Raw genomic sequence first — 26,336 nt, 5'->3', positions numbered from 1 at the left:
CCAGAGACTGCTATTCTCAGCACAGTATGAAAAACATTCTCCTGAAAGAGAGCACAAAGTGCTGTATCAGTTTTACTAGGAAGCACTCATTTTTATTGCAGTAGGCTTTACTTGAGTAAAGGCAGAGGGCTGGATCCCCAATGCCAAAGGCACAAACTGAGATGGGCTTTGGTGCCTGTGTGAAATGCAGGCACAGCCTGGGCTATGTTTAGAGGACAGCAATGCATTCAGCTCCTGCCCTCCAAAGGCAGCAGTGCCAGCCAGTCCCAGCCTGGGGTGCTGCATGATCCATGAGCAGCATTCCTCCCTCAACCAACTAGCCATGTTCTCCACGTGATCACCCTGGCAAACATTTTGGTAGCAAGATGTCAGGGCTCTGAGAGCCACAGTGCCATCTTTCAGCAAAACAGGTTTTCCCATGTCCACTTACTGAAATCACTCCATATTGTTGCTGACAGATTCATATTTATAATGATAGAAGTTTTGAATTAACATCTAGCCCTCCACAAAGGGTTTATTACTGAAATGCCAATTCAACCATAGCTGTAATGACCCTATTTTATAAGGCACACATTTCAGGCACTTCTGCAAATGGTTTAAAAAAACGGAGCAGTTAAATTATGCTGCTAACATAATATGAATGTGTCATCACACCCTATCAAGCAATTTCATATCAAACAAGGATGTGATATGGAATGTTGCTGTTATGATGCAAAAGAAGGAACTTGGAGAAAAAGTACAGTATTGGAACAATTACACCCTTCTGCACCTTACACTTGGCAACCTGTAGTGTCTTTCAGCTATGAGACAGACTAGGACAGCTGAAAGATAAAGTTGGACTGACATCTTATTAGATTTTTTGTTTGGTTTGTAAATATTAAATGGAGGGTCTCAAATTCACTATGTGATTTCAACCAGAAAAACTGTGTGAAACAACAGATATCTCAGCCCTAACGAAGCTGTATTTTCAAACTCTGAGTCTCCAGGCCTTTCATCATCATATTTCTGCATGTATTATACCACTAATGATGCAATACACAAAGAGGACAAAATGTCAGCCCTCGATGGAAATGAACTCCCCACCCTTCAACATTCAACACTCAGACCTTGCTTAATTTAAATGCGTTAGATCATCAGTCTATTATTCTTCCAGCTTTTTATAATGATTTCTAACACTGGCCAGGCATTGTACACCTGGCTGGAAAATGTTTCTTTTTAAACAATGCAAGAACTAACCAATATGTAAAGCCAATAATTAAATTACATTTAGCTGCTGGCCATTGTTATTCTGCACTCCTTTCCCACTGAGGGAGCTATAGTGATCCGATTTAAACAGCAATCTAGCTGAACATTTTTCATTGCCCATGATTGTTGTGCAGAGTAAATTGGCTCACATCAGATTTGACTCTAATTTGGGTTTCAGAACAGGTAATTTGAATTTAAGCACTTATGGAAGGGCTGTTAACAAGAGGTGCCTGCACTGGAATTCTTCTCATTGCAGTGCTGTTATAATCCAGATCCTTATAGATCATATATGTGTGCTTTCTAGCACTCCACTTGCAACATTAGGCATGTCAGAAAACAACTTATCAGATATTTAACAATGTCAAAGAAAAATAACACAGATGCACACAATAGATTCTTGCTGTGTGAGTGGCAAACAGAAATAAATAGGTTTCGTTTCAGACATGCAGCTACCTTGTGACTTAGTCATCCCAGGATTAAATCTACCTTAGTCCTTTATTGTGGTGTTTTGGTGTTTCAGTAAAGCAAGGAGGGTCAAGCTCTGCTCATTCATAAGTTACCAAGAGATCCATGGAAATACTTAAGGATTGAATTTTATCATCATTAACTGTTACATTAATAGCCCTAATGTCTTAAATCTTAATACTCTGGCTCATTAGCTTAGGTAAAAGACTATTAATATAAAAGGTGTATTTTAGCCAATCAACAGAATTTATAAAGGCTTTTGTTTTGTTTTATAACATTGTCTCTCTTGCAGTCCTGGTGGTTAGTACAGACATTAGAGCATAATAATTCTGTAATTAATAATGAAAATATGATCTAACAATATAAATACAAGCTCTACCATCACTTTAGCTCAGAGCTTAACTTACTTTTACTCTGTCATAAATCAAGTCTGTTACCACTATCCAAACCTAATTGGTTGATGATTATTTTTTTTCCCCAACAAAAGTACAACGCATTTAGAAGGGGCTGAAGGGAATCTGGGTTTTGGGTTTGATTTGCCTGTTTTCCAGCATATATCAAGAAACAAATTATTCTAAGATAGGCTCAGAAATTTGTCTTCTAAGTGACAATGTTGCCTACAGAAAACAAAAGTATTCAGAACATAACCTTAACCAAGATGGTCCAGTGGGCAAAGGCAGACTCCTGATATTTTGGCTTCTCATTAGAAGTATCCTGCTCTCTCTGGTGCCTAAATGTGACCACAAACAACTGGCACAGCAAAAACTTAACCAGAAATGACACAAACTGACTGACAGAAAGGAGAGTGACAAGTCTGACTTATGCATACACATACACAGTAACCCAGAGTCAGGGCCTACACTCCAAACCCAAATGTAAATTCTGTATGGATATACACAGAGAGCACCACTGATTATGATGGGATTGAAAACCTGGGATTGAAATGTCCTTTCAAGGAGATTCCAATTACAAAGTCAAGCATCTTTAGAGCATCAGTGACTGCCTGAATCCAAGTGCTGCTTCTGCAGTTTGAGGGGGCTGTTTTCTCTTGTTCTGTTCCAAGTAAAGAGACAAAATGTCCCAAGCCCAAAGTTGTACTTGACTGAGTAGATGTAGAAATGCATTTAAGAAATATGTACCTAATTTTTTGTTTGAGTATTACCCTTTTGCTTCCTGCATTAAATTATAAACTGCAGTTTTAAGTTCAGAGGTAATTAAAATAATTACCAATAGCAACACCAACTATTTATTACACAATTAAAAAAGGTTCCACACTGTTCTTCATGTGTACTTGTTCACTTCCTCCAGACATAAGTAATGTGTAGACAGATACATTGTTTATTTACGACCCCAGTGACAGTAAATGTGGCATATGTGTCTCCAATGTTTGACAGATAAAATGAGTTATTTACAGAAGCTGAGTTTATTATGTATGAATACTGAAACAGCGATAGTATTTGGAAACTTCTCCATTTATTTTCCCAAGAGCTTGTTTCAGTGGAAATTGTGTTTTGAAGTGCTACATAAAAGGATAGCACAAATAGTCCAGTCCACTCTGTAATGCAGTCATCACTGGTATCTGCTAATTTTAGAATGGTCCTTTTTGACTTTATTTTTACAGGTCTTGATTCATACACTACTGAACTCAATGATAAGTTTTCTATAAGCAACTTGTGGGTTTGGAATTCAGTCCTTATAAATAATATCTCTGCAGAAGGGTAGGTTCATTTCTGGGTCTCACTGTTTGGCATAATATGGAGAAAGTATAGAAATATGAGAGGAGGGAAATGGAGAACACTTTTGATTTATTAACCTTAGCTATGAGATGGGAAAAAATGCAGAACACTTATGATCTATTAAGCTTAATTCTAAAGGGCTAAAAGTTGTTTCTAAAAATTGCTTCCATGAAATCAGAAATAAAAATTACACTGACTTTGGCAAGAAAAAAATGGATCCCCATGGAGAAAATGCATTGATTATTCCTTTTTGGTAAAACAAATAAGCTTAGACACCAGATTTTGAAAAAAATTACATATATCTCTTTTACTTGTGCAAGACTGATGTGTAGTGGGGTATTTTTCTCCTTTTCCCCCCAACAGTCTCCCTTACTCCATTTTCTACCCTTAGTTTTGAAATGGCTCAGAGCATTCTCACAGAACACTGCAGCCAATGCCAGTGGCAGTGAGCTCTGCCCTGGCTCTAAACCTGCTGCTGTGAAGTGCTGCTTGTTGTGCAAGTGTGTTATGCAAGATGCTGCAAGCCGGAGAGCCCAGTGTCAAAGGTAATCCCCATGGAGCCTTGCATAACAGCCACATGCAAAATTACACTGGTGGCTTTTCATTGTTTCTGCATGTGGGTTGTTTTCTTTTTGTGGTGGTTGTTGCAGGTTGAGTTTTTGTCTTTTCAAATGAATTCTGCAAGTTAACATTTTTTCCCAAAATCTTGATAGAGCTGTGTGCACATTTTGCTTAATTTTCAAGTGCCTTTATACACAACCTATATGGCACATATTTTTATATACACAAACTCTTGCCACAGCTATCCAGGCCTCAAAACTTTTGGAAGTCTTTCAAGGAATATTTGTGCTGTCTATTGTGGGCAGATCTGAGTTATCTCAGTCTGTGTTTCAGGCTGGAAAAAATAAAGTGTAAGCCTGAGCTGAGGCTCTCAGCACAGTTTATTAGCTCAAACACAAAGCTGTGGTAAATGCAGTCCTGTGGCTTTTTTTTTTCCTCCCTTCCTCAGAGCAGAGAGAAGGCAATCATTCATGAAGGAAAACTGTTCCAAAATATCTGCTATGCTCTTTGCCCCATGTGACACTCAATCCAAGGTGAGACTTTGCTACAGGGATGTAGGATTACAATAATCCATATGCAAAGTCCAGCCTTCACCACTGAAAAAATACACAAGAACTGGTAGGAGAGCACATCTGAATACCTTCTCTTATGTACATAAATACAGAAGCTTTGGCTCAACACCTCATACACATGTATTATAATCACCTCAGGGTTTAAGAGCAGCTTGTTCACTCAAAGCTCCCTAACAGAAGATATTGGATTCCTTCTCAGGTACAAAGCACTCAACTTGAAAGGTTCAGACTTTTCTATGACAACAGAGTACATGTTGTGCTGCTGTCACAACACCACAGCTATTTGCAACCTGCATCTGATGGTATATAAGAGGGAAACAGTAAGTCCCAGGAGTCATGGGACATCAACATTGTGGGCAAAGAGGATCTTGCTTTCTTTGGAAAGGGACTAAGTAGGAAAGTAGTTGTTGGAACAAAGAAGAATTTGAGAAATATAATTTTATGATTCCACTCAGTAAGAGACAGACAAGCAATGCCAGTAAATTTAAGCATTGAACAGAACAGAAAACATTCAGCTGAAAACTGATTCCCTTGGATCTAATTTTTGGTGGAAGGACCAGAAATGACAATTGTTAGGACCTGTGATATTTGTCTATTCAAGACCAAAACCAGAAACCAGATGCAGTGAGGATCTCCATGTAGCTGCATGTCACAGGAGACAAGGCAACAAAATCTGTAATTCCTTCCCACTTTTATCATGTATGATCTATTGTGAAAAGACAGCAGTGTACCAGGAAAAGCCCTTCCAGCCTCTGTAAGTGTGGAGGTAGATCTAAGTGCTCGCCTAAATACTGCTTATCTATAATTTTGGACTTGTACCTATGCACAGAAAGAATGCAAATTGGTGAAATCACTGCCAGAAAAATAATAGTCTATGAAGTCCACAAAAGCTCAAGTTAATACAGTGCAGAAGTCAATTTTACTTCCAGTACTTCGAAGAAAGAGGTGCCCACAATCACATCCCTACTCACCATGCAGTGCCCCATGTCAGCTAACAGGAAAATAAATGAAACACAAGGCTTTCCCACAGCCAGGATCCCTACTCAGCTTGGCTTCATTAAAGGACAATCCTTACAGAGGTTCACCTGGGAGCAGTATTTCCTATGTATTTGACAAAACCAGCCTTTCCCTCAGCACCAGAGCTGCTTGTCTTATTTTAGCTATTTGTTCTTGAACAAACATGTTTTGTGGTTAATGAAAGGGGAAATCCCTCTCTCTGTTCATGCCTCTGTTCCCTTCTGTCCTTCAATGATCTGCAATCTGCCTTGCCTTAGGAACTAAAATGACTGGAGCAACCAAGAACATGGAGAACTGTTCTGAGCACCCATTTCTGAAACCAAGATCCGTTATGGAAAATCTTCCATGCTTGGCTGCAAAGACCAGTTCCCTTTTAAGGTGCTTAGCTATGAAAGCTGTCTTTAGCACTTAGAGAAGCTTTCCCTTCTCAAAGAGCTGGAGAGTGCAGCCCATGGTGAGGAGAAGGCAGGGTCTCCTCCATTCCTGCCCCCTGCTGACACAGGTGCTCATGGCTCTTACAGGGAAGGTATACGAGTCAGGTGCCCTTTCTCGGCTACGAGGACAGCTAATTTATCCCAGGGCACTCACTATCTGTCCCAGGGCCAGAGGATGAAGCTGCATCTCCACTAGTAAGAAGTGCAGCACAGCACAAGCCAACCTGCAGAGAGAGTCAGGGCCAGAGAGCACAGGGAGTGTGTCCTGGGGGAAAGGAGGAGAGAGAGAGAAGGGGCTGTGAGGCACTGGTGTGACTTCTCCTGAGCACCAGAGAGCATCTGGAGTGTGTTACTGGCATCCCTGCAGAGCTTCTCTTGTTTTCCTTTCAACCTAAATAACTTTACTTCACATATTCAGAGACCACACCTCAATCAACCAAAAACCAGCAGTTGGAGAAGCTCAGATTTCTTTCCCAAGTGTGCTCCCCAGAAAAGGTAAAATGCTGACAGAAAGGCAGTATTTTTCTTTCTAGCACCTGGCTCTTGCAACCAAGCAAAGTCAATAGTAATATGATATTCCTGATTTAGTTAAATCATTTAGCATCTGAAATCTGGTTGCTTATCTGAAGTCTTCATTACAGCTAAAACACCAGCTCTGAAAAGGGGGTATGAAAATTACAAGTAAATAGAGCATCTCTCACAAAATCTGATACTTGGTACTAGGAACTTATAGCATGCAGAATTCTAATAAAAGCAGAAAAAAGCCCATTATTATCAAAATAAATCAAATATATTCAATATATCAAAGTATATTAAAAATGGTAGCAAACAATTTTCTTGATGAAATGCAGGTGCAGTTACATCTTAATAAAATGTGTTTACAAAAAGAGCATTTGCAAATTTTAATTTTTCTTCTCCTCTGAAGAGCAATAATTCTCTATATCCTTGTTTTGCTTACAGTCCTAAATAAGTTTAATTCAGACTGATCATTTATGGCCAATTTTGCTTCTTCTAATCAAAATCGAAAAGCCTTAGTCCTCATATGGAATTATTTGGATTACCCACAGCAATACTATCACAAAAGGGCAGGACAGATCTAGCCTGGCTGTATTTTACCATCACCTCAACACCCCACAAAAAAAGGGTCTGCTTCTCAGTCTGGTTTATTTTGTTTAGCTTTAGCACACTGAATTGGGTATTTTATGTGTCAAGGAACTATCAAAAAACAGTTTATCACTACACAGAGGGGAAAAAGCAATAGCACTTGTATGTAAAAATTAGTGGGATTTAAATGTATTTTGTATGCAGTATGCAGAAACTTGGTGAATACAGCCCTGCCTCCACTCCACTCTGCTCAGTCATTTTCTATCTGGTAGAAATAATTTATGACAATGAAAAAATATCAACCATTGGCACAGGCAATGCTTATCCCCTTATTGGCTTTTTGTCACTCCACATACCTCAGGAAACTTTAATGGTCCAGTTTTGCTCTCAGAAATACTGACAAAGCTGAAAATCCCTGATTTCCAAACTTTGGATCTGCAAACCATTTGTGGTCCATGACACCACAGTGCATGGTGCTCGCCATAAACCCGTGTGAAATGGTGACCTTTGTGATCATGGGTTTGTGGAATGAATTATGTGGTTGCTAGGATAATTGTTTGGAATAAAAAGTACCCTTCTTAGTATTTCCCTAGCTAAATTTGTGCCATATTTCATGTCAATGTGAAACTGCATGTGTTGGCGGGAAGAAAAGATGTTACAATCTCTCGCTGTTCCAATGCAAAATAAACTGTGAAGTTTTTCTTCACGAGGAAGGCACTTTAGAAAACTACTCCTGGATGCAAAGAGAGGTTCAAAATTAACCATGTTCAAGTGGAAGTAGCATATGCTAGTCCTAATTATATTTTTGGGGGAAGTTCCAGGTTTTCTGATGACATGAAAGTTAGGGTTTCTTGACATCAAAAAGGATTAACCTATGTTATGGTTACTGACCAAGATGTGAAGGAAGCCTTCATTCAGGATGAACTTTAAGTGATAAAATCCAACTCCTGACCCCCCACAAGCCACCTGAGGATTCCTACGATTTTCTAAGTTTACAAAGTATATATTAGTGTTTTAACATATTTAGGAAAGAATGATCTCAATGTTTATATTTAAAATACTGGCAGGTGTAAATGGATGCCTGAGTATTTACAAATAGCAAAAGCAATTGCCAGCTTGTCTTGTGGATTTAAGCAGCACAGCTTGCAGTTCAGCGAAATATAACCCAACAAGTTTACACATCTGGGGGATACAACAATGGGAAATTATTCTGAGGACATGTGCAAAGGGAAAGTAGCATGTATCCACTGAAATATGTTTAGACTGGTAGTTTTAATTGGCAGTATTAATGGAGATTGAGGCTTAGACCTATGATCACTGATTTCTCTCAGAGATCTTCGCAAATCCAAGCAAAATTTCCAGGCTCATTAGCCTGGAAAGTGACTGAATCTGTACTTATCTTGCCTCTTCCTCCCTCAGCTCCCCAAACCTTTTCTTTAAGCTCAATGTTACAGGACAAATAGCTACTTGAGCAGCACCCATAGAAAAAATGAAAATCACCACCTACCTTTTTTAACTTTCCTGAGCTGAACGTACATAAAATTATCCCCACTAATGTGATTGTGGGCGATCAAACCTAAAATGCAACTCCAAGAACCCTCCTGGAGGTGGTTTCTATATGCTCTTCTGTCATGAAAAAGAGCAGTCATTCCCTCCCTAGGAAGAGAAATGGATACTCTGTGGGCCAACCATAGCCACTTATTTTTAGTGAGGAGTTTGGTATCTATAATGCTACCACAGGTATCTCTACCTGCCTTGTGTGTATTAATTTAATAGTATGGATTCTGTTTGTTCCATTTACATGGAACAACCCTAAATTTATGCTATTCTGCTGCTCTTAAGATTCAGTATAAGAGAATGGAAAACAAACTTTGCAATGACCCAGCAGGAAGAGAAAGGCAGAAGTGAATCCCTCTGCTCACAACAGGAGACCTGGTCTTGGCAGTTGCTACATCACACTGATTTTTCACAGGAGAAATTTGAAAACTTCCTTTGGCCTGAGATGAAGCTCTTAGAATTTTTAAACTGTTTTTCTCTTGCTTTATTATATGAGGGAACAATCGAATGTTTCTTTTAAAATGGGACATGGTATCACTCTGCCATAACAAAAGCCTGGTTTAGATTGGTTTATTGCCCAATTTTTAAATGCACATTGCCACAGCATTTCAGAGGAATGTATTTACATTTACCTTTCTAAAACACACAGTATATTATGTTGCAGTTAAAAACCCACAAACTCAATCTGATATTTCTTCACTAATTTATTCCCAAGCCAATATGTATTTTAATGTTCCAAACTGTTGCTAATTAACACATGGAAATATTTTAACATGGATTTTGATTAATTCCATTTAACAGTCTAACCAGTGCTAAAGCATATGTGGTGTGTCATTTCTTTCTTTTGAGGAAGGCATTGGCATTAAATCTTTCAATCTTCCTGAGCACCAAATGCTAATTTCAGGAAGATTAAATAACAGACTGCAGCTACAGTTTCCTTTCTTTACTTCCCAGAAGGTGAAATGAACATATTTATGTGGGAGGAATTTCTTTACTGCACAAGCCAAAATACAGAAATTAGATTTTTTTTCCCCAACACTGCTAATACACCAGCAATTGCCTGCCAACTAAATAACTTTAACCTATATCTGCAGTTCATGGAGCACTGCCAAGTTATATGTTCAACTTTCTTTCACTGTGGTTTTTTTTTATTAAAGTATTCCCATATGATGTTTTCACTTGCAGCTCCTAAATGCTTTTCCATACTTGAAGCGGAGACTACAGCTCACAGTGGGGTGGCTCTGGCCATAACCAGAAATGCTCATATAAGACCTCCTCTGATTTTCACATTTTGAAGGTATGTTATACATATGATTCATGTTGTGTTGCTGCAATAGTTTAAAATCTGAGTGTGATTCTGCATGTCAACAAACAAAAGGATAGAAAACAGCCTGAGGTGTGCATGTGAGTGAGCACCTCACACCTGTAAGAATGCAGGGGACAGAGCAGGAGAGGCTGCCTGGGACCAGGGGTCAGTGACCCGAGTATCAATCCAGCTTTTCATGAGATGGAGTCTGATCAGCTTAAGAGCAGCTAAGCACTTCTGTTCTTGTGATCTCCACCAGAAAGGTGACCACACCTGAGCACTGCAGTTGCTCTTTCCCATGTGGAGAGCCCAGTTTCACTGAGCTTACACCCCCTGTCCATGTGCTGCCCTATGGTCAGCATGCTCCTGCTGAGAGCCCAACCAGAGCTCACTGTACATTCACATCACACCTGCATCTCCTCCATGTCCTCCTCACCTCTGCTGTCTGAATAACCTTTTCTTCTGATTCTTTCCCTAGGTCTTATTTTACCTGTTGCAATATTCTCTGTAAATCTTCATCTAGCTTTTAATATATGGTACTGTCCCTCCTTCTTTACCTTTCACTAGCTGTATTTCTGTCTCAACTGCTCATGTAACATCTGAAGTGCTTTATGTTTGATTTCCTACTCTGTCTACAATACCCAATCACATTCTGCACCATTCAGCTGTCCTGGCATTTGGCAAGGAGCATTCCAGTTGTTCCTTACTGAACTACACCTACCAGATACAACAGTCTAATTTTCTACTTGATTACTGTTTTCATCAGGATTAAAACTTTCTTCTCCTGCATTTAGACCTCCTGATTATCTTTATGCTTCTTTTTACATATTTAACAGGTGTGTGCTGGATGCAATGTTTTCATCATATTCACTAAATGAGTGGCACTGGGAGAAAGTAAATTATAGCTTCTAGGGAGAGTCCCTGCTGTTGTTTAAGAAGCAGAGGCTCTCCAGAGAAGCCCCAGGTTCAGTCCCAGCGATGATTCACAACAGCTGTCACTGCCCATGCAGAAATGTGTGCACAGTCTCCTGCCTGCACTTGAAAAAACATGTGACTTCTATGTTCTCAGACTATTTAAAACCTCAGTTTCTCTACAAAGAACAAGGGTTGTGAAAAAAAAAATCTGAAAGTTATGACAGGAATGAGCAGTGAATAAGTAGGCAGGTATTTTCAAACTAGCTGTGTGTTACTTTAGAGGTTGCATCAGATAAAATAAAATTTAACATAGCTGTTGGTAAGGTTTAAAAATGGCCATTCATTGTAGTACAGAAGGCCAAATGCTGATACCTGAATATCTGCCCATCCTGTTCTCAGAAAGAAGCAGGCATGCTATTCACTTGAGGACTGATCACAGCCCAGAGTGAAAACACACACAATTAAACATTCCAATACATGAAAATGGCATTTTCCCATCTTTTCTTACATGAGCATTGTTTATTTCACTGTTCAGAGAGAATATTTTTATTAAAGCAGGCAATGTTCCAGAAGAGTATTAAAAAATAGTGCAAAGGCTCCACCTCTGTTCCACCTGCTGGGCTGTTCCTAAAAGAATGCCCTTGTTACCTGACAACTAAGCAGAATACTAATACTAAGATCCAAGAACATCCTTCCTTATGCATTTGCACACCAGATAGGTGGATCCAAGGTGCTAAAAATTAGCTCTACCAACTCCTGGTTATTATTCAAGATGTACATTAACAGTTAACATTGACATAACATAACACTCAATGCTGGTTTTACACAGCTTGTGATATTTTCCTTTAAAAAAGTGATTGTGCTATAGTCATACACCAAATTTACTGTCAAAGTTATGAATACACCCTACAGTCCCCCTGCAGCCTTTGAATAATGCCTTCACATCTTTGCTCAAGCCAAACAAATTCTTCTCCTGCTCTCCCCAAAGCCTTTGAGGTCATTTTACTTTGTGACATTTCATGAGACATCAAATGAGACAAGCAATTACTCTGGCACTGGGAATTTCAAAAAGGTTTACAAAAAAAATAAATCACTCTTCAAGACACCACAGGTCTGACTCTTCCCAGAGTTAACTCTAACTTCACTCAGACTTTTTTCCTTCCTCACAGCAAGTCAAAATTAGGAATAGCTTACAAAACAAAAATCACTAACAAATGAACAATGGGAAAGAAGGAACCTAACCTTCTTTCCCCAAACCAAACACACACGGTCAGTTCTTTCAGCCCCACTTATTCAATTGACTTTAAGTGCCCTGTTCTGAAATGCAGACTGGTCACAGTGGTTCAAAAGCAGGCCTAAATATGCTTATTTATGTTTGATTTAAAATAGACAAGCTGTCCTCTCACTATCCTTGGAAAACAGCTTAGCTAGCCATTGTCCAGGCCATGGGACAGTAGCCTCCAAAAGGCCACAATAAGAGGTCTTCAGTCGAATGGTGTCATATGGTCTTCATTTAGAAGTATCATAAGAACATTACTTCTCACAGTATTTACAAATTAAAAACATATGGCTGTAACCTCTAATACTGCAAGAAATACTGCTCTTTGGGTTTGTTTTTGGCCTCAGACTTTTGAAATATGAACCAAGCAAAGGGATTTCATCTTAATGCGTGATTCAGTCCATTCTTCTTCCAAGCTCAAAGCCAGGGGGACAACTAAAGCTGGCATTTGAAAAAAGTGATTTGCCCAGAACTATGGTAATGCACTACAGTTGGCAACTAGAGTAGCATGTATATCAAGAAGGGGTGGGGCTGGTTAAAGGCATCTACTTTCTATTAAATTAAAAAAAAAAAAAAAGGTATTATGCTGGCTTTGGTTCCTATAGAGAGTTTTATAAGTCATATATAAGCCTCTTGCATTTACTATTTAGGTTCAATCAATATGGTTATCTACCTGTCAATTTTTCTTGCTCTTTAATGCAGAAGGAGAACAGCCTTTTTTATAGCTAGCTCAGAAAGCACTAAGCAAATCAATACATGCAGCGATAACAGAATGATTTGAAACACGTAACAGAAGCTTATCACTTTGCAGTATACTGAACCCGTCAAAATATTTTCCTAGAAGTAAAGTGAAAATAGAAGTTCTCCATTTTTTATTCCATAAGTGGAAAGTGACATAGATGTCGTAGGCCTTTTGGATTTGTTCCTAGCTTTGTATTTTCGGGAAAATTTTGTACATGAGCATTTGCTACTTTGCAGGAACATGAAGCCAATTCTGTAGTGAGATTTAAAAACTGCCTTGAGAATCAAAAATTATCTCAATTGCTCTTGATTCCCTATCTCTAAACCATTATTGGAAATCCATGCATTGTTCTGGGGAACTGGGCATAAGGTTTTCCAGGAATGCAGCTTCTGATGTTCCCACAGACCTTAAAACCCTCTGCTTTACTCAGTGCTCCCAGTGATTTGTGCTTCAGCCCAATCTGAAAAGTACAGGCTTTCTTTCAGCTGTCACCTGCTGCGTTAGTCAATTTGAAATAATTTATAAGCATCTGATTCCTAGAGGTTTAAATATACATACATGTATCAAGATTCTGGATTTTAAAGCAGCAGAGAGAGGATCAGCTGTTATTGTGGTCTCTAACATCTACTTTTTTGAAGAAATGCATAGGATTTAACTATGCAGCTCTCTTCGAGTGGTAAGTAACAATCATCTGCCATCACAGGATTTAAGTAGGTGGAATTCTGCATAATACAAAAGCTCTTTGCAACATTTCCAGCTTGCCACAATTTATCAGATGTTAAATGCAAGTTCAAAATTAATATATACCTATTGCAATGTAAGTATGCATGTAAATACATACTAAAGAGATGGGAGTTGATAGGAAAGGAACAGGAAATAACATTTACAAGTTGAGGCTTTCTAACATTTTCTCTCCCAGTTTTAGCTCCAAGGCCATTGCTATCAACCCTATGTCATGAGATCTGGTGGATTTCTGCATGTGCCCCAGGAATTCCCATCATGACCCTATGGCTTCCCAGTTCATGAAGATCTACTCCACAGCTTCTGAACCTCAGGGGCTGCCAGGCCGCCTGCCTGGTTACACCGGGTTTGGCTCAAGGCACCAAACCATAAAATGTTTTACATTTACCCTTAGAAAACAATACTGATATGAAAAACAAAGCAAAAAGGTAAATATAAATCAATAGTATCACAAAACCACAAAGAAACCCTTCCACAACGTAACTAAAGGTTTACAGAGGCACTGCTAATTCTATTTCTCTACCAGAAATGGCCACTCATGATGCAGTCAGGTCTGAACCAGCTCTGTGTGGGTGAGCCAAGGTCTGAGAATCACACAGCAGCACCCACTCAGAGAAAAGGATTAGTCCACAGGTGTGTAAGAGCTGCTAACCACCTCCTGACCCCACCTGGTGAGTCTGTATGAACTCCCTGTGAATCTCCAGGACCTCAGAAATCACTGACCCACGATCCCTGGCCCGGCAGAGACATGCCAGCAGCGAGGCATTAACAAAGCTGTCTGCACAGAGCAGCTGAAAGATGGATGGGCATCTCTGATGGCAGAATTGGGCCCAGCAAATGAGCAAAGATTCTTAGAGCAACACCTCAAGTGACACAAATTATGTTATAAAATTGATCACTTCCTTACACATGGCAGAACGTTTCCAGGGCACTCAACATCTTATTCCATTAAGCCATGATAAATGACACCATATTTCCACATCAGTCTGAGCACTTCTTTTAAATCTGCTTGTTCAAATATTTGGTTACTTATTCCCCTCTCTCTCTGTAAGATAGCAAGAACAGTCTTTTTCTTTTCCAACACTGCATGCCCTAATGGATGCCATTATTGCAGGACCATCACCTAGGAATTTTATTTCTTTACAGAATTCCTCACCTTAAGAACAAGCAAAACTTTGAAAGAATCACTAAAAACCTTTCAGAATGCATTCTATCTGCATACACTCAGGAACTTGAAAAAATGGACTCAGATATCAGGGAAAACCACAGAGCAAATTATGCAGAAATGCCCCAAAACAATTCTCCTATTGCTAGCTTGAAGATCACCACCAGCACATGGAACAGTGTTAAGATGGAAACCCATGGAGTAGGAACAAAATTGTTTCAAGCAGATCACTATGGCTCGAGGTGGCTTGGGAAGGTTCATAAATTGATAAGCACCACCAAAGGATCGTAAGCCTCCACATCAATTGTATAAAGATTACAACAGAGCCACTCACTGCAGTCATTCTGAAAAGGTTATGGGTTTCACAGGTGTGCACTGTCAGTTCTGATTAAGCTTAAACTAAAGCAGTTATCTATAATGTTGGATTGGAAGGAGTTTTATAGCTGAACGCAAGGTAAATCAAATTCAGGATACACATCTGTGGAAAAACACAGAGGGCCAAAGTTCACAGTTCTGACACAGGCAAAAAAATCCAACTCTCCAAACTCAGGAGGAGATTTGCCTGTAAAAGATCCATCAGTCTGGCTATTTTCCTGGGTTCTGTCTCAGAAAAGAAAGTTATTTTGTCACAGCTTTGGGTTTTCTTTCCCTCTTCAACTTACTATTTACTCTCAAAATGCAGACTGCTTGAAGATTATTATCTACTTTCATTTCTAAATTTCCTAGAGTTTACCATTTATCTGAACATGAAATTAATTATGCACCTATACTTTTCACTATGCAGGATATAAACTAAAATAGCAACAAATTCATAATGCAATTTTTCAACTTTGCAACTAGGAATCCTTCCAAAAACAACAATTCATATCAGATGTTCCTAGAGCTATGCAAGAAGAATGTGGGTGAAATTCTGCACCCAAAAAACATTGTTAACAACTCAATCGATTTCATAGTGGCAGGATTTCACTCAAAAAGTAAAGAAATTAAAAATGCATTCTTAGTAGTTGACACAAATTGCAAAAGGTACAATTTATTTCCAAAAATACTTTGCATTAATTCTGCACTTTAAAGTGCTTCTATTGACTCATAGCGTTAATAGATGGCAGGAGCGAAAAAAAAGTATTTGCTTTTGCAACATCATTATTTCCTTTGCATGCAATTATTTACTTGCCAAACAATGCTAGCGACAAATCGCAGCAGACTCTGAAGTCATCTACACCAGCAGATTTTTAACCCAAGGTAAAAATAAACAGAAACATCTGTAAAGTAATCTTGCAGAAAGCTACGTTTATTAACAAATACATTTTCTAATAAAACACCATCTGCAAGCAACCCTCAGCTTCCACTTGATATAAATAGGCCTTTTACTGTTTTCAGATGCAGTTCCCAGAAAATTATTCCAAGCTCTACTGCAAAACACATCAGTCTTTGTTGCTGCCTGGAATGTTAATAAATAACATCAAGTTTTTAAATAGTCAAACAAATTATTGGCTTGAAACAATTATTCCAATAGAAAAAGCTGACCTTTTGCAATAAAGTAGCTTAAGAATGCATCGCTCCTCATTCCTAGGATAAAAATATTACCAAGCAGGGAAATATTTTTGGGAAAAGAGAAAGCTATGAAAAACCCATCTTGCAATTCTGCTTATATGTACACTGTACACCTACCTTCCAAAAGTTACAGGCTTAGAGCAACTCAGAGTAAAAGAAAAAATACACAGAGTATAAATAGTTCAATCCATATCCTTATTATACATTTGTGCTTGGAATGGACACGAATATGAACCAACTAAAATGTTCCTCACAGGACTACTGTTCTGACCAGCAATACAAAATTCAACAGCTTAAACTGTTGGTTGCAGAGATTGGGACTGAATCCCAGTATTAAGAGCTCTTCAAAATGCATAAATGCTTCAATGGGACACATTTTCATAAGCATTATTCACAACTTAAGTCATATTAATTCCAATAAAAAGAAAAAAAGGAATTAAGCAAACTCTGCAAATAAACTCCTTACTGGCAGGACTGTTTAGTACCACTGAAATTTGAACACTGCCATTTTTCCTTAGAATTTAAAATAGCAATCTGTCTATCAAACTACCTACTAACTGAGAATTCAAGAGTGAAAATTGCAGATGAGCTGAGATATTAGAGTTCCCTGTCCAGAACCAGTATAGCTGGTACACATATATTAGACCCAACAGAGATCTAGCCTTTTAATATTAATCATAAACAAGAAATGTTAGTATTCCAAGCTGTGCTTTAAAAACTACATTAAATATTGCTACTGGGACTATCACAACAAACTGCTGAAAGAAGTCATGCACAGTCTAGGAAAAGGAATACACTGTATTGTTTATTCCAGTAGTGCAACTGCATATTTCCAGAGAAAAATATTTAGTGAATGTAATACCCAAGCAGTACTAGAGAGAAGATATTTTTAACCACTTACTTCACTAACAGGAGGAATGTTGAGCTTTGGTACTTTGTTCTTCGAACTAGGTGTGTTCACTTTTCCTTCCAGCAGTGCTCCAAAGGACTGATTTCCATATCCACTCTCAATTTCTATTGGGGGTTTCAGTTCAGGTGAGTCATTGGGTACCTGGTCCTGACCATCCATAGGCCTGACATAAGCTGTAGGCTTTTGCTGGACCATGCTGTTCTTACAGTGAAGTCCTGGTGGGAAATTCTGAGTGGAAAGACCATTGTTTGCAGTTAACAAAGAAGTGGAAGGAAGTGGAGATCCAGGACCATGGCCTACAAACTCAAGCTCTGTGGGTGACTTCGAATGACTGTTTTCTTTGTAAGTGTGTTCTCCAGATGCTGACTTTGCATGAGTGTGCCTCCTTGAATGTGAAGATGTTGCCATAGCATTTGCCTCCTCAGTTCCCCCACTTTTATGCTGCTCACTCTGGCAGTTGTAGAGATCTTCATACCTGCCCTGTGACTGGTCATGAGAAGAGCTGTGCTTTGTCCGACTCTGCTGACCAGTGGATTGGCTTGGCTGGGCCCCACTGGAGTTGTGACCACTGCGTGACCAGTCTGTCCTCGACTTCCTGCTGCTCTGGTGGCCGTGCAGCAAAGTAGAATTAGATGACAATGAAGAAGGTGGAGGCATTGATGTTGATGAGTTGCTGCTGATCTGATGAGATGGGATCATCCTGTTCCTCGGTTCTGGGAAAAAGTTCTGTTCATTTTTGTCAATGGGCGTCTGTGGGATAGAATTCTTTGGGATTCCTACAAGGTGGCTCTGGTTGGAGTGGTTGGTTAACAGATCCTTCATCTCATCATAATTTCCCAATGTGTTCTGGACACGGTTTGCAAGGGCGTCGCCTTTATTTGTCTAAAATATATAAATAAAGAAAAAGACAAGAAAAGCGTGAGTAAATTCCTGATTTACAAGTTACTGCTCAGAATAGTTGTCTTAGAAGATGGCAAATGTTAGCTGTTTAATGGTGTCATGCTGACATTTAATTAAATTTCAATTACATCTTGCATATGTTATGTAAGAAAAACCTATCAATAACTGTGTTCAAAGAATCTCTTGAAACAGGCTTGCATCAGTAACACTTGTCTACTGCTTCCCATTTTCTTAAATATGCTCTCAGAGAAGTGTTTAAATTGCATCAGTTATGGATGTTAGGCACAAAATAAGCTGGGTTTATGTCAGAGATGTTGGGCTTGTACATTTCATATCGTGCGAAACACGAATGCACAATTACTGGCTACTGAGCATTTGAATTGTAATCACACAGTTGATATAAGTATGTTATTGCTCTATCAGCCCCTTGACCCACAGTCCTGCCATAAATAGAAGCTGGGCAATCTGTAATAGCAACCAAACTCTTCACTCCAGTTTAACTTCAATTACTTTTCCATAGAAAGTAGAGTTTGACCTGAAGTATCTAATCTGAATTCAGAGAAGAAAAAGCTTCTACCACACGCTATGGTAGGTTCAACTAAAAGATCATTCAAAAATATTTTCTCATAGAACATAAACAGACATGATTGCCACATTCTTAAGCACCAGGATTCTTCTGCTGTCTGCAGGCTGGTTGTGTTTCTTAATCCTGCTTTTCTTTGATTTCCAGTAATTATTAAATAAGTACTGACTCATATTTGTTTCACTGCTATTATACTTTTTCTTTTGAAGCATTAAGTTTCTTTTTCCTTTTCCCTTTCACTTGTAAAAAGCTGGAGAAATAAGTTGGAAGCTATAATTAATACACAGCTGATTTCCTCTCTCTTCCTGTTCTAACTCACCCCACATGGATGCAAAGCAGCAGCCTTCCTACTGACCTTTCTGTTCAACTGAAGTGACCAGCAGAGAACTAAAACATCTTATTCCCCATGCTCATGGCTTTACAAGACTCAAAGGATAAAAACAAAGCTGAACTACAGTTCCTGTTCAAGCAGATGGTTCAGTTCTACAGTCTGGAATTAAATGACAAAGTTATGTCATCATACAGCCAACTCTACTTCTGTTTGGAGGGGTTTTTTTCACTCAATAAAACAAGTAGTGCCACAGTCCAATGGCACCTTAACGCCAGGCCATTGAGATGGGAAAAATCAGCAGTAGGAGCTTGTGCTTGGTTAGAGAGTGTCACAGTTCTTTGGTGAGGAATCCTACTATGCCCCTGATCCCACTTTCCCCAAGTACTAAAGAGAAGTTTGAACGATGAAAAAATTCATGCATGGATTTCTCCTGAAATATCTACTTACATTAGACACTGCTGAACTAGTCAGAGGATGAGCAGAGTAGTGAATATGCCATGAAAAATGTTAAAAAAAGAAGATAATAAATGCAAATTTCCTTTTGCTCATTCTCAGGGATTGTAACATATATTAGCACTGCACTGAGGCAGTGATTTAAAAATTAACTGTTCAATGTTGTTCCCGTCTCTATACATTTTGCCAGTGCTCCTAAGTGATACAGTTAATAATCCCAGTTGTGGAGAACCACGAATCACTTTAATTCACTAAGTCCCTAGGTTGGTCATTTTAGTGGCAAAAATTATATTCTAGCTAAGCCAAGAATAAGCTCTTTGTATATGAGCAGTCTCCTTCAACTGAATTGCACAATGAGTTGTTTGGGCAGCAGCCAAAACCAGGCTTTCTCTGTTCAACCCCCAAATTTAAAACAAGGAGATTCCATTGTGCTTAAGGGCCCAGCAGGAATTATGATTCGAAGTCTAAACACTTACATACTTGTTCTGCTTCCTCCCTGCCCAAACACTTTAACTCCTTACGGGATAGAACATGGGAAATAACAGTACCAAAAACACCCCTGACCACCAACCTTCACCTCTGTGGTTCAGCTACACTTCCAGGGAGCATTTAGCTTACTTTCCAGAAAGCACAAGTTAAAAAAAAATAAAGGTACTGACAACATATCATAACTGTAACACTTCAACATCCCAGCACACTAAATGGCTCTTGTCTAGATCCTCACAGAGAAAATGTTTTAACTTGAAAGTAGATCTTTTCAATTATTTTATGTTGGAGGTACCTAATTCTCTCCATGTATTTTCTTTTACATGTCACATGATGATAAATATAACTTTGCATTATATTAACTCTATTTTATGACTAATGCTCACATCCTGGGGATAAAAGACATTGTATAAATGTTAGGTATTATTATTATTATTCATAGTCTTTTACAGGGAACATTAATAAAAACATATTTACTGAAAACCATGGAGATTAAATTATTTTAAACATCCTTAGTGTATTTTAAGTACACTAAAGCTCATATCCAATGGTTACTGAAGTCAATGGAAAGATAATTACTCTCTTCAGTGGCCTTTGGACCAGACTACAAAGCAAAAAACCCCATTATTAATGGTAATTTGGCTTACATTTAAATAAAATTAGAGCACACACAGCTAAGATCAGACTTAGGCATCACACCACAATCTGAATGAGCTCAGGAATGTAGTGCACTGTTCCATCTGCATTTAAGACATAAAGCATAACAATAATGTTTTTACTTTATTTCCACAACAAATTCAGAACTTGCACAAGAAGCATAGTACTCTTGACAAGCCCGGATACCAGCATGAGAAACACAAAATCCAGTCATAACTTCTCCTTGCTCTTTGTTACTTCCAGACTGGGGACAATTTCTACCTTCATATGCTGGGTAATTGGCTGATTTCCTAAAGAAAACCTCTGTCTGTCTTATTTTTTGAACAGCATGCTGAATCACAATATTTTTGCTATCAAGGAAATGCAGCATTTTGAGTATTCCAAGGCATAAATTATATGCCTGGTTTATGACTCATGGCTAGTAGCATTCCCCCTCATTCTAGGCTTCTCTTAATTTAGGAAATGCCCATCTTCCTGCATTTGCTTCTATTTCTTTCAAAAGCTATCTATAATAGAATCCTACTGGAAGACTAATTTGCTAGCTAGCTATTGCATTATAGTTTTACAAAGAAAAGAACTAATGCACTCAAAGTTATAGGCCCCATTTACAAGGGTTTTTTGAAAATTTGTGTGAAACTTGAGGTTTCATAATTCATTCACTTCCTTATGCCTCATAGTTAAACTAACCTCCACAGATTAGAAGCTGAGATCTTTTTTATGCTAAGCTTGAAAAGCATGGAGGGGCTTTACCTGAAAAAGATAAATGATTTAATATTCACCAAAGGCTCCACAATGGAAATGCTGCCCATTAGGTTCTCTTTCTCAAGCTGAACTCTTCTGCAGCAATTCCTTTGAAAAGTAACATAAATACTCCTACTGTTTTCTTTTAAAATACTCATCTGTGAGTAATTCAAAACATTAAAAGGTATCAACAATTCAGTAGTAAAATTACAGCTTTTCTCAGGAAAGCTCCAACACTGCTTTTTCAAATGTCTGTTGCTGTTACACTGCAGGCCCTTCTCTGATCCCTTCTGCAAAATCCAGCATGAACAGGTTGCACCAGGGTTTGAAGGCAGGACCTGCAACCCACTTGCATTAAAGAGCAACACAACCCTTACTGCCTGACCTTCCCAAAATAATGCTGGATGTCATCACATTGTCAAAGGTGTTGTTTTCCCACATGAGACAGTGGAGCTTCAAAAGGAGACATTTATCTTTTAACAAGCATGGAAAAATTTATTTTATACACCCACAGAAATAAGTATCTCTTTTCATCTAAGTACACACATACATAAACTACAAAGAATCAATGTAGAAACACGCATTTGTCCAAAACTATAATGAACACCCACGTTTTATTTGACAGAGGGAAAGAAAGAGGCTGTAACAGCTAGAGCAGAGAGATGATAGATGAAGGCAGATACTCCACACATCTCATGATACACAATGGCAGTAGGCTCCATGAGAAAATCTCAGCTCCTTGCTCTTTTAATGCAACTTTTAATATCAATTTCTTAGTGCAGTCTTAAAACAGCTGCCAGTTGCTCAGCCTTTAAAACTTCAGAAACAGCAGTGGTAGTTTGCCCTGCCCTCACCCTACCTGGTCCCTCCTCTGGATACTGTTGAAGCAAATGAGGAAAGAATGATAAACAAGTAAGGACACTAGGTCTGTGAAGAAAAGAAAGAAAAGAAAAGGAAAGAAAAGGAAAGAAAAGGAAAGAAAAGGAAAGAAAAGGAAAGAAAAGGAAAGAAAAGGAAAGAAAAGGAAAGAAAAGGAAAGAAAAGGAAAGAAAAGGAAAGAAAAGGAAAGAAAAGGAAAGAAAAGGAAAGAAAAGGAAAGAAAAGGAAAGAAAAGGAAAGAAAAGGAAAGAAAAGAAATGTTTCCTGAAACCTGCTATTCCCAACCTCCTCTTTGTCACTGTAGTCTCCATGTCAGCTCCCACCCTCAGATCTTTCAGAAATGTACCAGCTGTACCAGGAGCTGATGCTCAGCAGCAGAGCCAGCCCAGTGAGGATGTGGAGCCTGTGCCCATCAGAGGCCACAGCACTTTGCTGGCAGTGGTTTATCTCACTCTGCTCCCACTGAGAGTGACCAGGAGAGACAAGGGCAGCTTCTTGTGTGCACAAGGCCTTGAGTCTCATGAACACAGAAACATCTGGTCATCTCAAAATAGAGAAGAAATTCTGACTGCACGTGCAGGATATTTGTTCTCGCATCAGGGTCTCTTCACTTGTCTTAGAAAAAATGCAAACAAACTCCTGAATTCAATTTTGCACTTACTTAGGAATAAAAATCACTACATACATACAGAGTTAGATTTAGCTTTTATTAGTGCCTAGGAAACTCTACTATGGCTGGGTCTTAGCAATGCAGAACTTAAAAAGGAAACAGTGGGATATCACTTCATCCCTTTCTTTTCTCCTAATGAAAGCAAGACCTAGCTTTCCTATCTAGTTTTGCTTCTACTTGTTTCTTCAAATTTAAGACTGATTTAAATACTGAATATTTAACTACTTTTCCATGCAATTTCCTATCAATTTTTATCTTTCACAACTTATAATGCTTTCTTAGGGCAATATTGTATTATATTTTCCTTAATCAGACGAAGTTTACAAACTTCTCTGCCAAGCAGGTGAAAAGCAACTTAAAAAAATTTGCCCAGAAAGACCATCAGGATAATTTTTGGCTTTTTAGTCATTCAGTTTTTGAAAAGAAACCACATGCTCTGTGCACACCTGGTGCAAATACACACACTAAATAGATCCAAAATAAGATATTGTCATTCTTATTATACAATAGATATTGGTGATATATGATTTTAGTTCTTGCCACAAAATTTTGCAGTGTTTTGCATACTAGTCTACCTCCTGAAATCCAAATAACCATTTACATTAGTCTGATGGAATTATCCATTCAATATTTACAATAATACTGAGTAGCTACATGGACTAGTAATGCTCTATAGGATTAATTCAGCATGGTATGAGCCACTTACCAAGTGTATGTCACAGGTAAGGGATCTCAGCCTTGGGTAAAGAAGGAATCTTTATCCCTGAGAGGCATCCCTGCTCAAGCAGAGGGTCACCTGGGGTGCAGTGCAGCTGCACTTCAGGGAGAGATCAAATTGGACTCATCCTGGAGGTGACATTTATAGGGTAAAGTAGTTGGCTGCTAATCAATGCAATAGATAAGATAGATGTCTTCACTTTAGCTCTGATATCTTGCTCTGTACTTTGGTTATCTTCCACTTGGTTATCTTCCACTTGAAAAACATTTCAAAAGGTGGTTTCCAAACCACCTTTTGAAATGTTTGTCAAGACACCTTCACTGTCTTGAACATGAGCCAGGGGCTTTCCAGCTGGCAAACTCATGCCAAGAAACAAAGGCCTACTGCTCCTCAGCCTGCCTGAACCAAAGTACAGCCAGGAGTCAAGTGCATCCACCACATATTTCATGGTCTATAATTATTAGACACCATGTGATAATAATGGCAGCCTTTTCTCCTCCTTTTGGGTGATTTTCAAACAGCCCTCATCATCCCTTACAGCTGCTAACAATGTAAAATGGAAAGATGAAGTGGTGGCCTTTCAATGGATGTCACTGATTGGGAGGAGAAAGAGATATGGAAATTTACATTCTGATGAATTCTTTAGGGAATGTCTTACTGAAAATCAAAGCAGCAGAAATCATAAAGGGGGACATCCCTTGGTGATAAAAATCTCAGGCAGCAAAGCTCCTCAGAGAGAATAAGACTTGTAACAAAAGTCCCTTTCATATCCTTGTTATGCTCCCCAAAGATTCAGTCTCCCAAAAGACTTCTTTGGATGGCTATGATTGCACAAGAAAGATTATGGACTCATTATTTATAGAGAGGACATTGGTTTTAAAAACTCAGATATATTTTCTTCCTAAAAATGAAAGAAGTTATTGTAAGCTTTGTAGGTACAAACCACTTGTAGAAATACCAGCTGCACATACTTCTACTGCAGGACTTTGCTGTATGTTAAGAGGGAGAAATCTTGAACTGGACTGTAACCAAAACTCCTGATTCTGCCAATGCAACCTGGGCAGCACATTCAGTTTGCTCTGCTGCCCTATGCTGATTTGGATAATCAGTGTATTCAAGAGTGGAAGTACCAAGGCAGATGCAATACTTCCATTTCTCAGAGCTGATGAGAAGCTTTATTTGTATTTGTGTAAGACATTCTGAAAATGCAAAATGTAACAATGTAATTTACCTTGTAGGGTTCCCCAAAGAGGTTAAAACCTGAAGCAAAGAGATCTTCATCTTGCTGGACCTCCTGGTTCCTTCTCTCCCATTCCTTCCGCTTAAGTGCACTCCGGTCTTGCTCATAGTGACTGGAGAAAGACAAAAAGGACAACACATTATTTTTCCCGTCATTTTGTTACATGTTTATTACTATCAGTAATAGCAACAAACCATCACAAACAATGTAACTCCCGAGGACAATTCTGAAAGAAACAGCCACTGAATAATTTTCCCAAATTTAAATCCGGAATCATAAAACTGCAAAATTGGGCAGTAGGGCAGTCAGTACACTTCTAAAATGGAAAGTGATTCAATGAAACAATGAAAATATTGCTTACCAATTCACAGAGCATTATGTAGAAGAATAAAATACATTTTGACATCCTTGTACTAGCAGCCTGTAAACACACATGCACCTGCACACAAACACGTGTGCCCACAAAGCATGGGTCTGTGCAGGGAAAGCAAATGTGAAGGCAAGGAAGCTCAGCAACATCTACAAATCCATTACACTGAACATCCATCCCAAGGCTTCACTTTAGCCTCGTGTGATTTAGACCACCTAATTCTGTCCCACTTCTTGTTAAAATTTATGTATGGCTTCATTGGAGATGTCAAGGAGGGGTTAAGAAGGGTTTTGTAGAAGCAGGCTGCCAGAAAAGATTTTAGGATAGTTGATGCCGGATCAGATAATTCTGCACACAAACACAGAAAAGGATCTAGCACCTCGGTGTAGCAATGGTGAGTGGCACTTATCTGCGTGTCAGCTTGCTTTGCGCACCTGCCAGACCTAGATGACAGGCTGAGAGACCACATTCACTTCTCCCCTGAATAACACTGAAGTACTTTGGTCTCTTGGCTCTGCAAACTACCTCCTGCTCCTCTGAGGGAAGAGATATAATTAAAACCCTGAAGGAGAGGGAAAAATAGCAAAGGAAAGAGGAAAGGAAAAGATGCATACTTCAACTTGCACTGACAACCTCTCATGTGACAAGCATTAAGGGACACTTCTGTGCTTTCAAGCCGCATTTGATTTGTTATGAGGCTTTTGGCTCTGCTTTGTGTCAGTTAATTAGCTCCCGAATTCCAGATGACAATTTGAATAGCAGATTCGGTGCATGCCCTGATGTTATCTGCAGTAAGCACAATCTCCCTGATAGATCCTGGCCGTGCATGCACACATCCACACACAGCCTGTATGTACAGATGCTTACACACAAACACACATATTCCAGCTGTAACAAAGAACACTTAATTCTCCTATCTCGGGCAAGAATGAATTAAATCTCCATAGAGCTCCACTGCACTTGGAAGATAACCAAATATCTACAACTTTTGCCTTTTTAGCTCAGCAT

At 38.8% G+C, this 26,336-nt stretch overlaps 1 protein-coding gene across 6 annotated transcripts in view; it reads right to left on the bottom strand.

Moving 5' to 3' along the window:
* AFF2 (ALF transcription elongation factor 2) overlaps window positions 1-26,336 on the bottom strand; it is a 332,307-nt gene that overhangs the window by 222,478 nt on the left and 83,493 nt on the right. For all 6 annotated transcript variants that reach the window (XM_036401947.1, XM_036401952.1, XM_036401950.1 and 3 more), the window contains exons 2-3: window positions 24,950-25,070; window positions 17,292-18,182 (exon numbers count right to left, since the gene is read on the bottom strand). In XM_036401947.1, the coding sequence (XP_036257840.1) occupies window positions 17,292-18,182; window positions 24,950-25,070 (1,012 nt within the window). The remainder of the gene's footprint in view (window positions 1-17,291; window positions 18,183-24,949; window positions 25,071-26,336) is intronic.

The sequence above is a fragment of the Molothrus ater genome, chromosome 14 (genome assembly GCF_012460135.2).
Source record: "Molothrus ater isolate BHLD 08-10-18 breed brown headed cowbird chromosome 14, BPBGC_Mater_1.1, whole genome shotgun sequence".
In the NCBI taxonomy this organism is placed as follows: domain Eukaryota; kingdom Metazoa; phylum Chordata; class Aves; order Passeriformes; family Icteridae; genus Molothrus; species Molothrus ater.
This window is presented reverse-complemented; position numbering and strand designations above follow the sequence as displayed.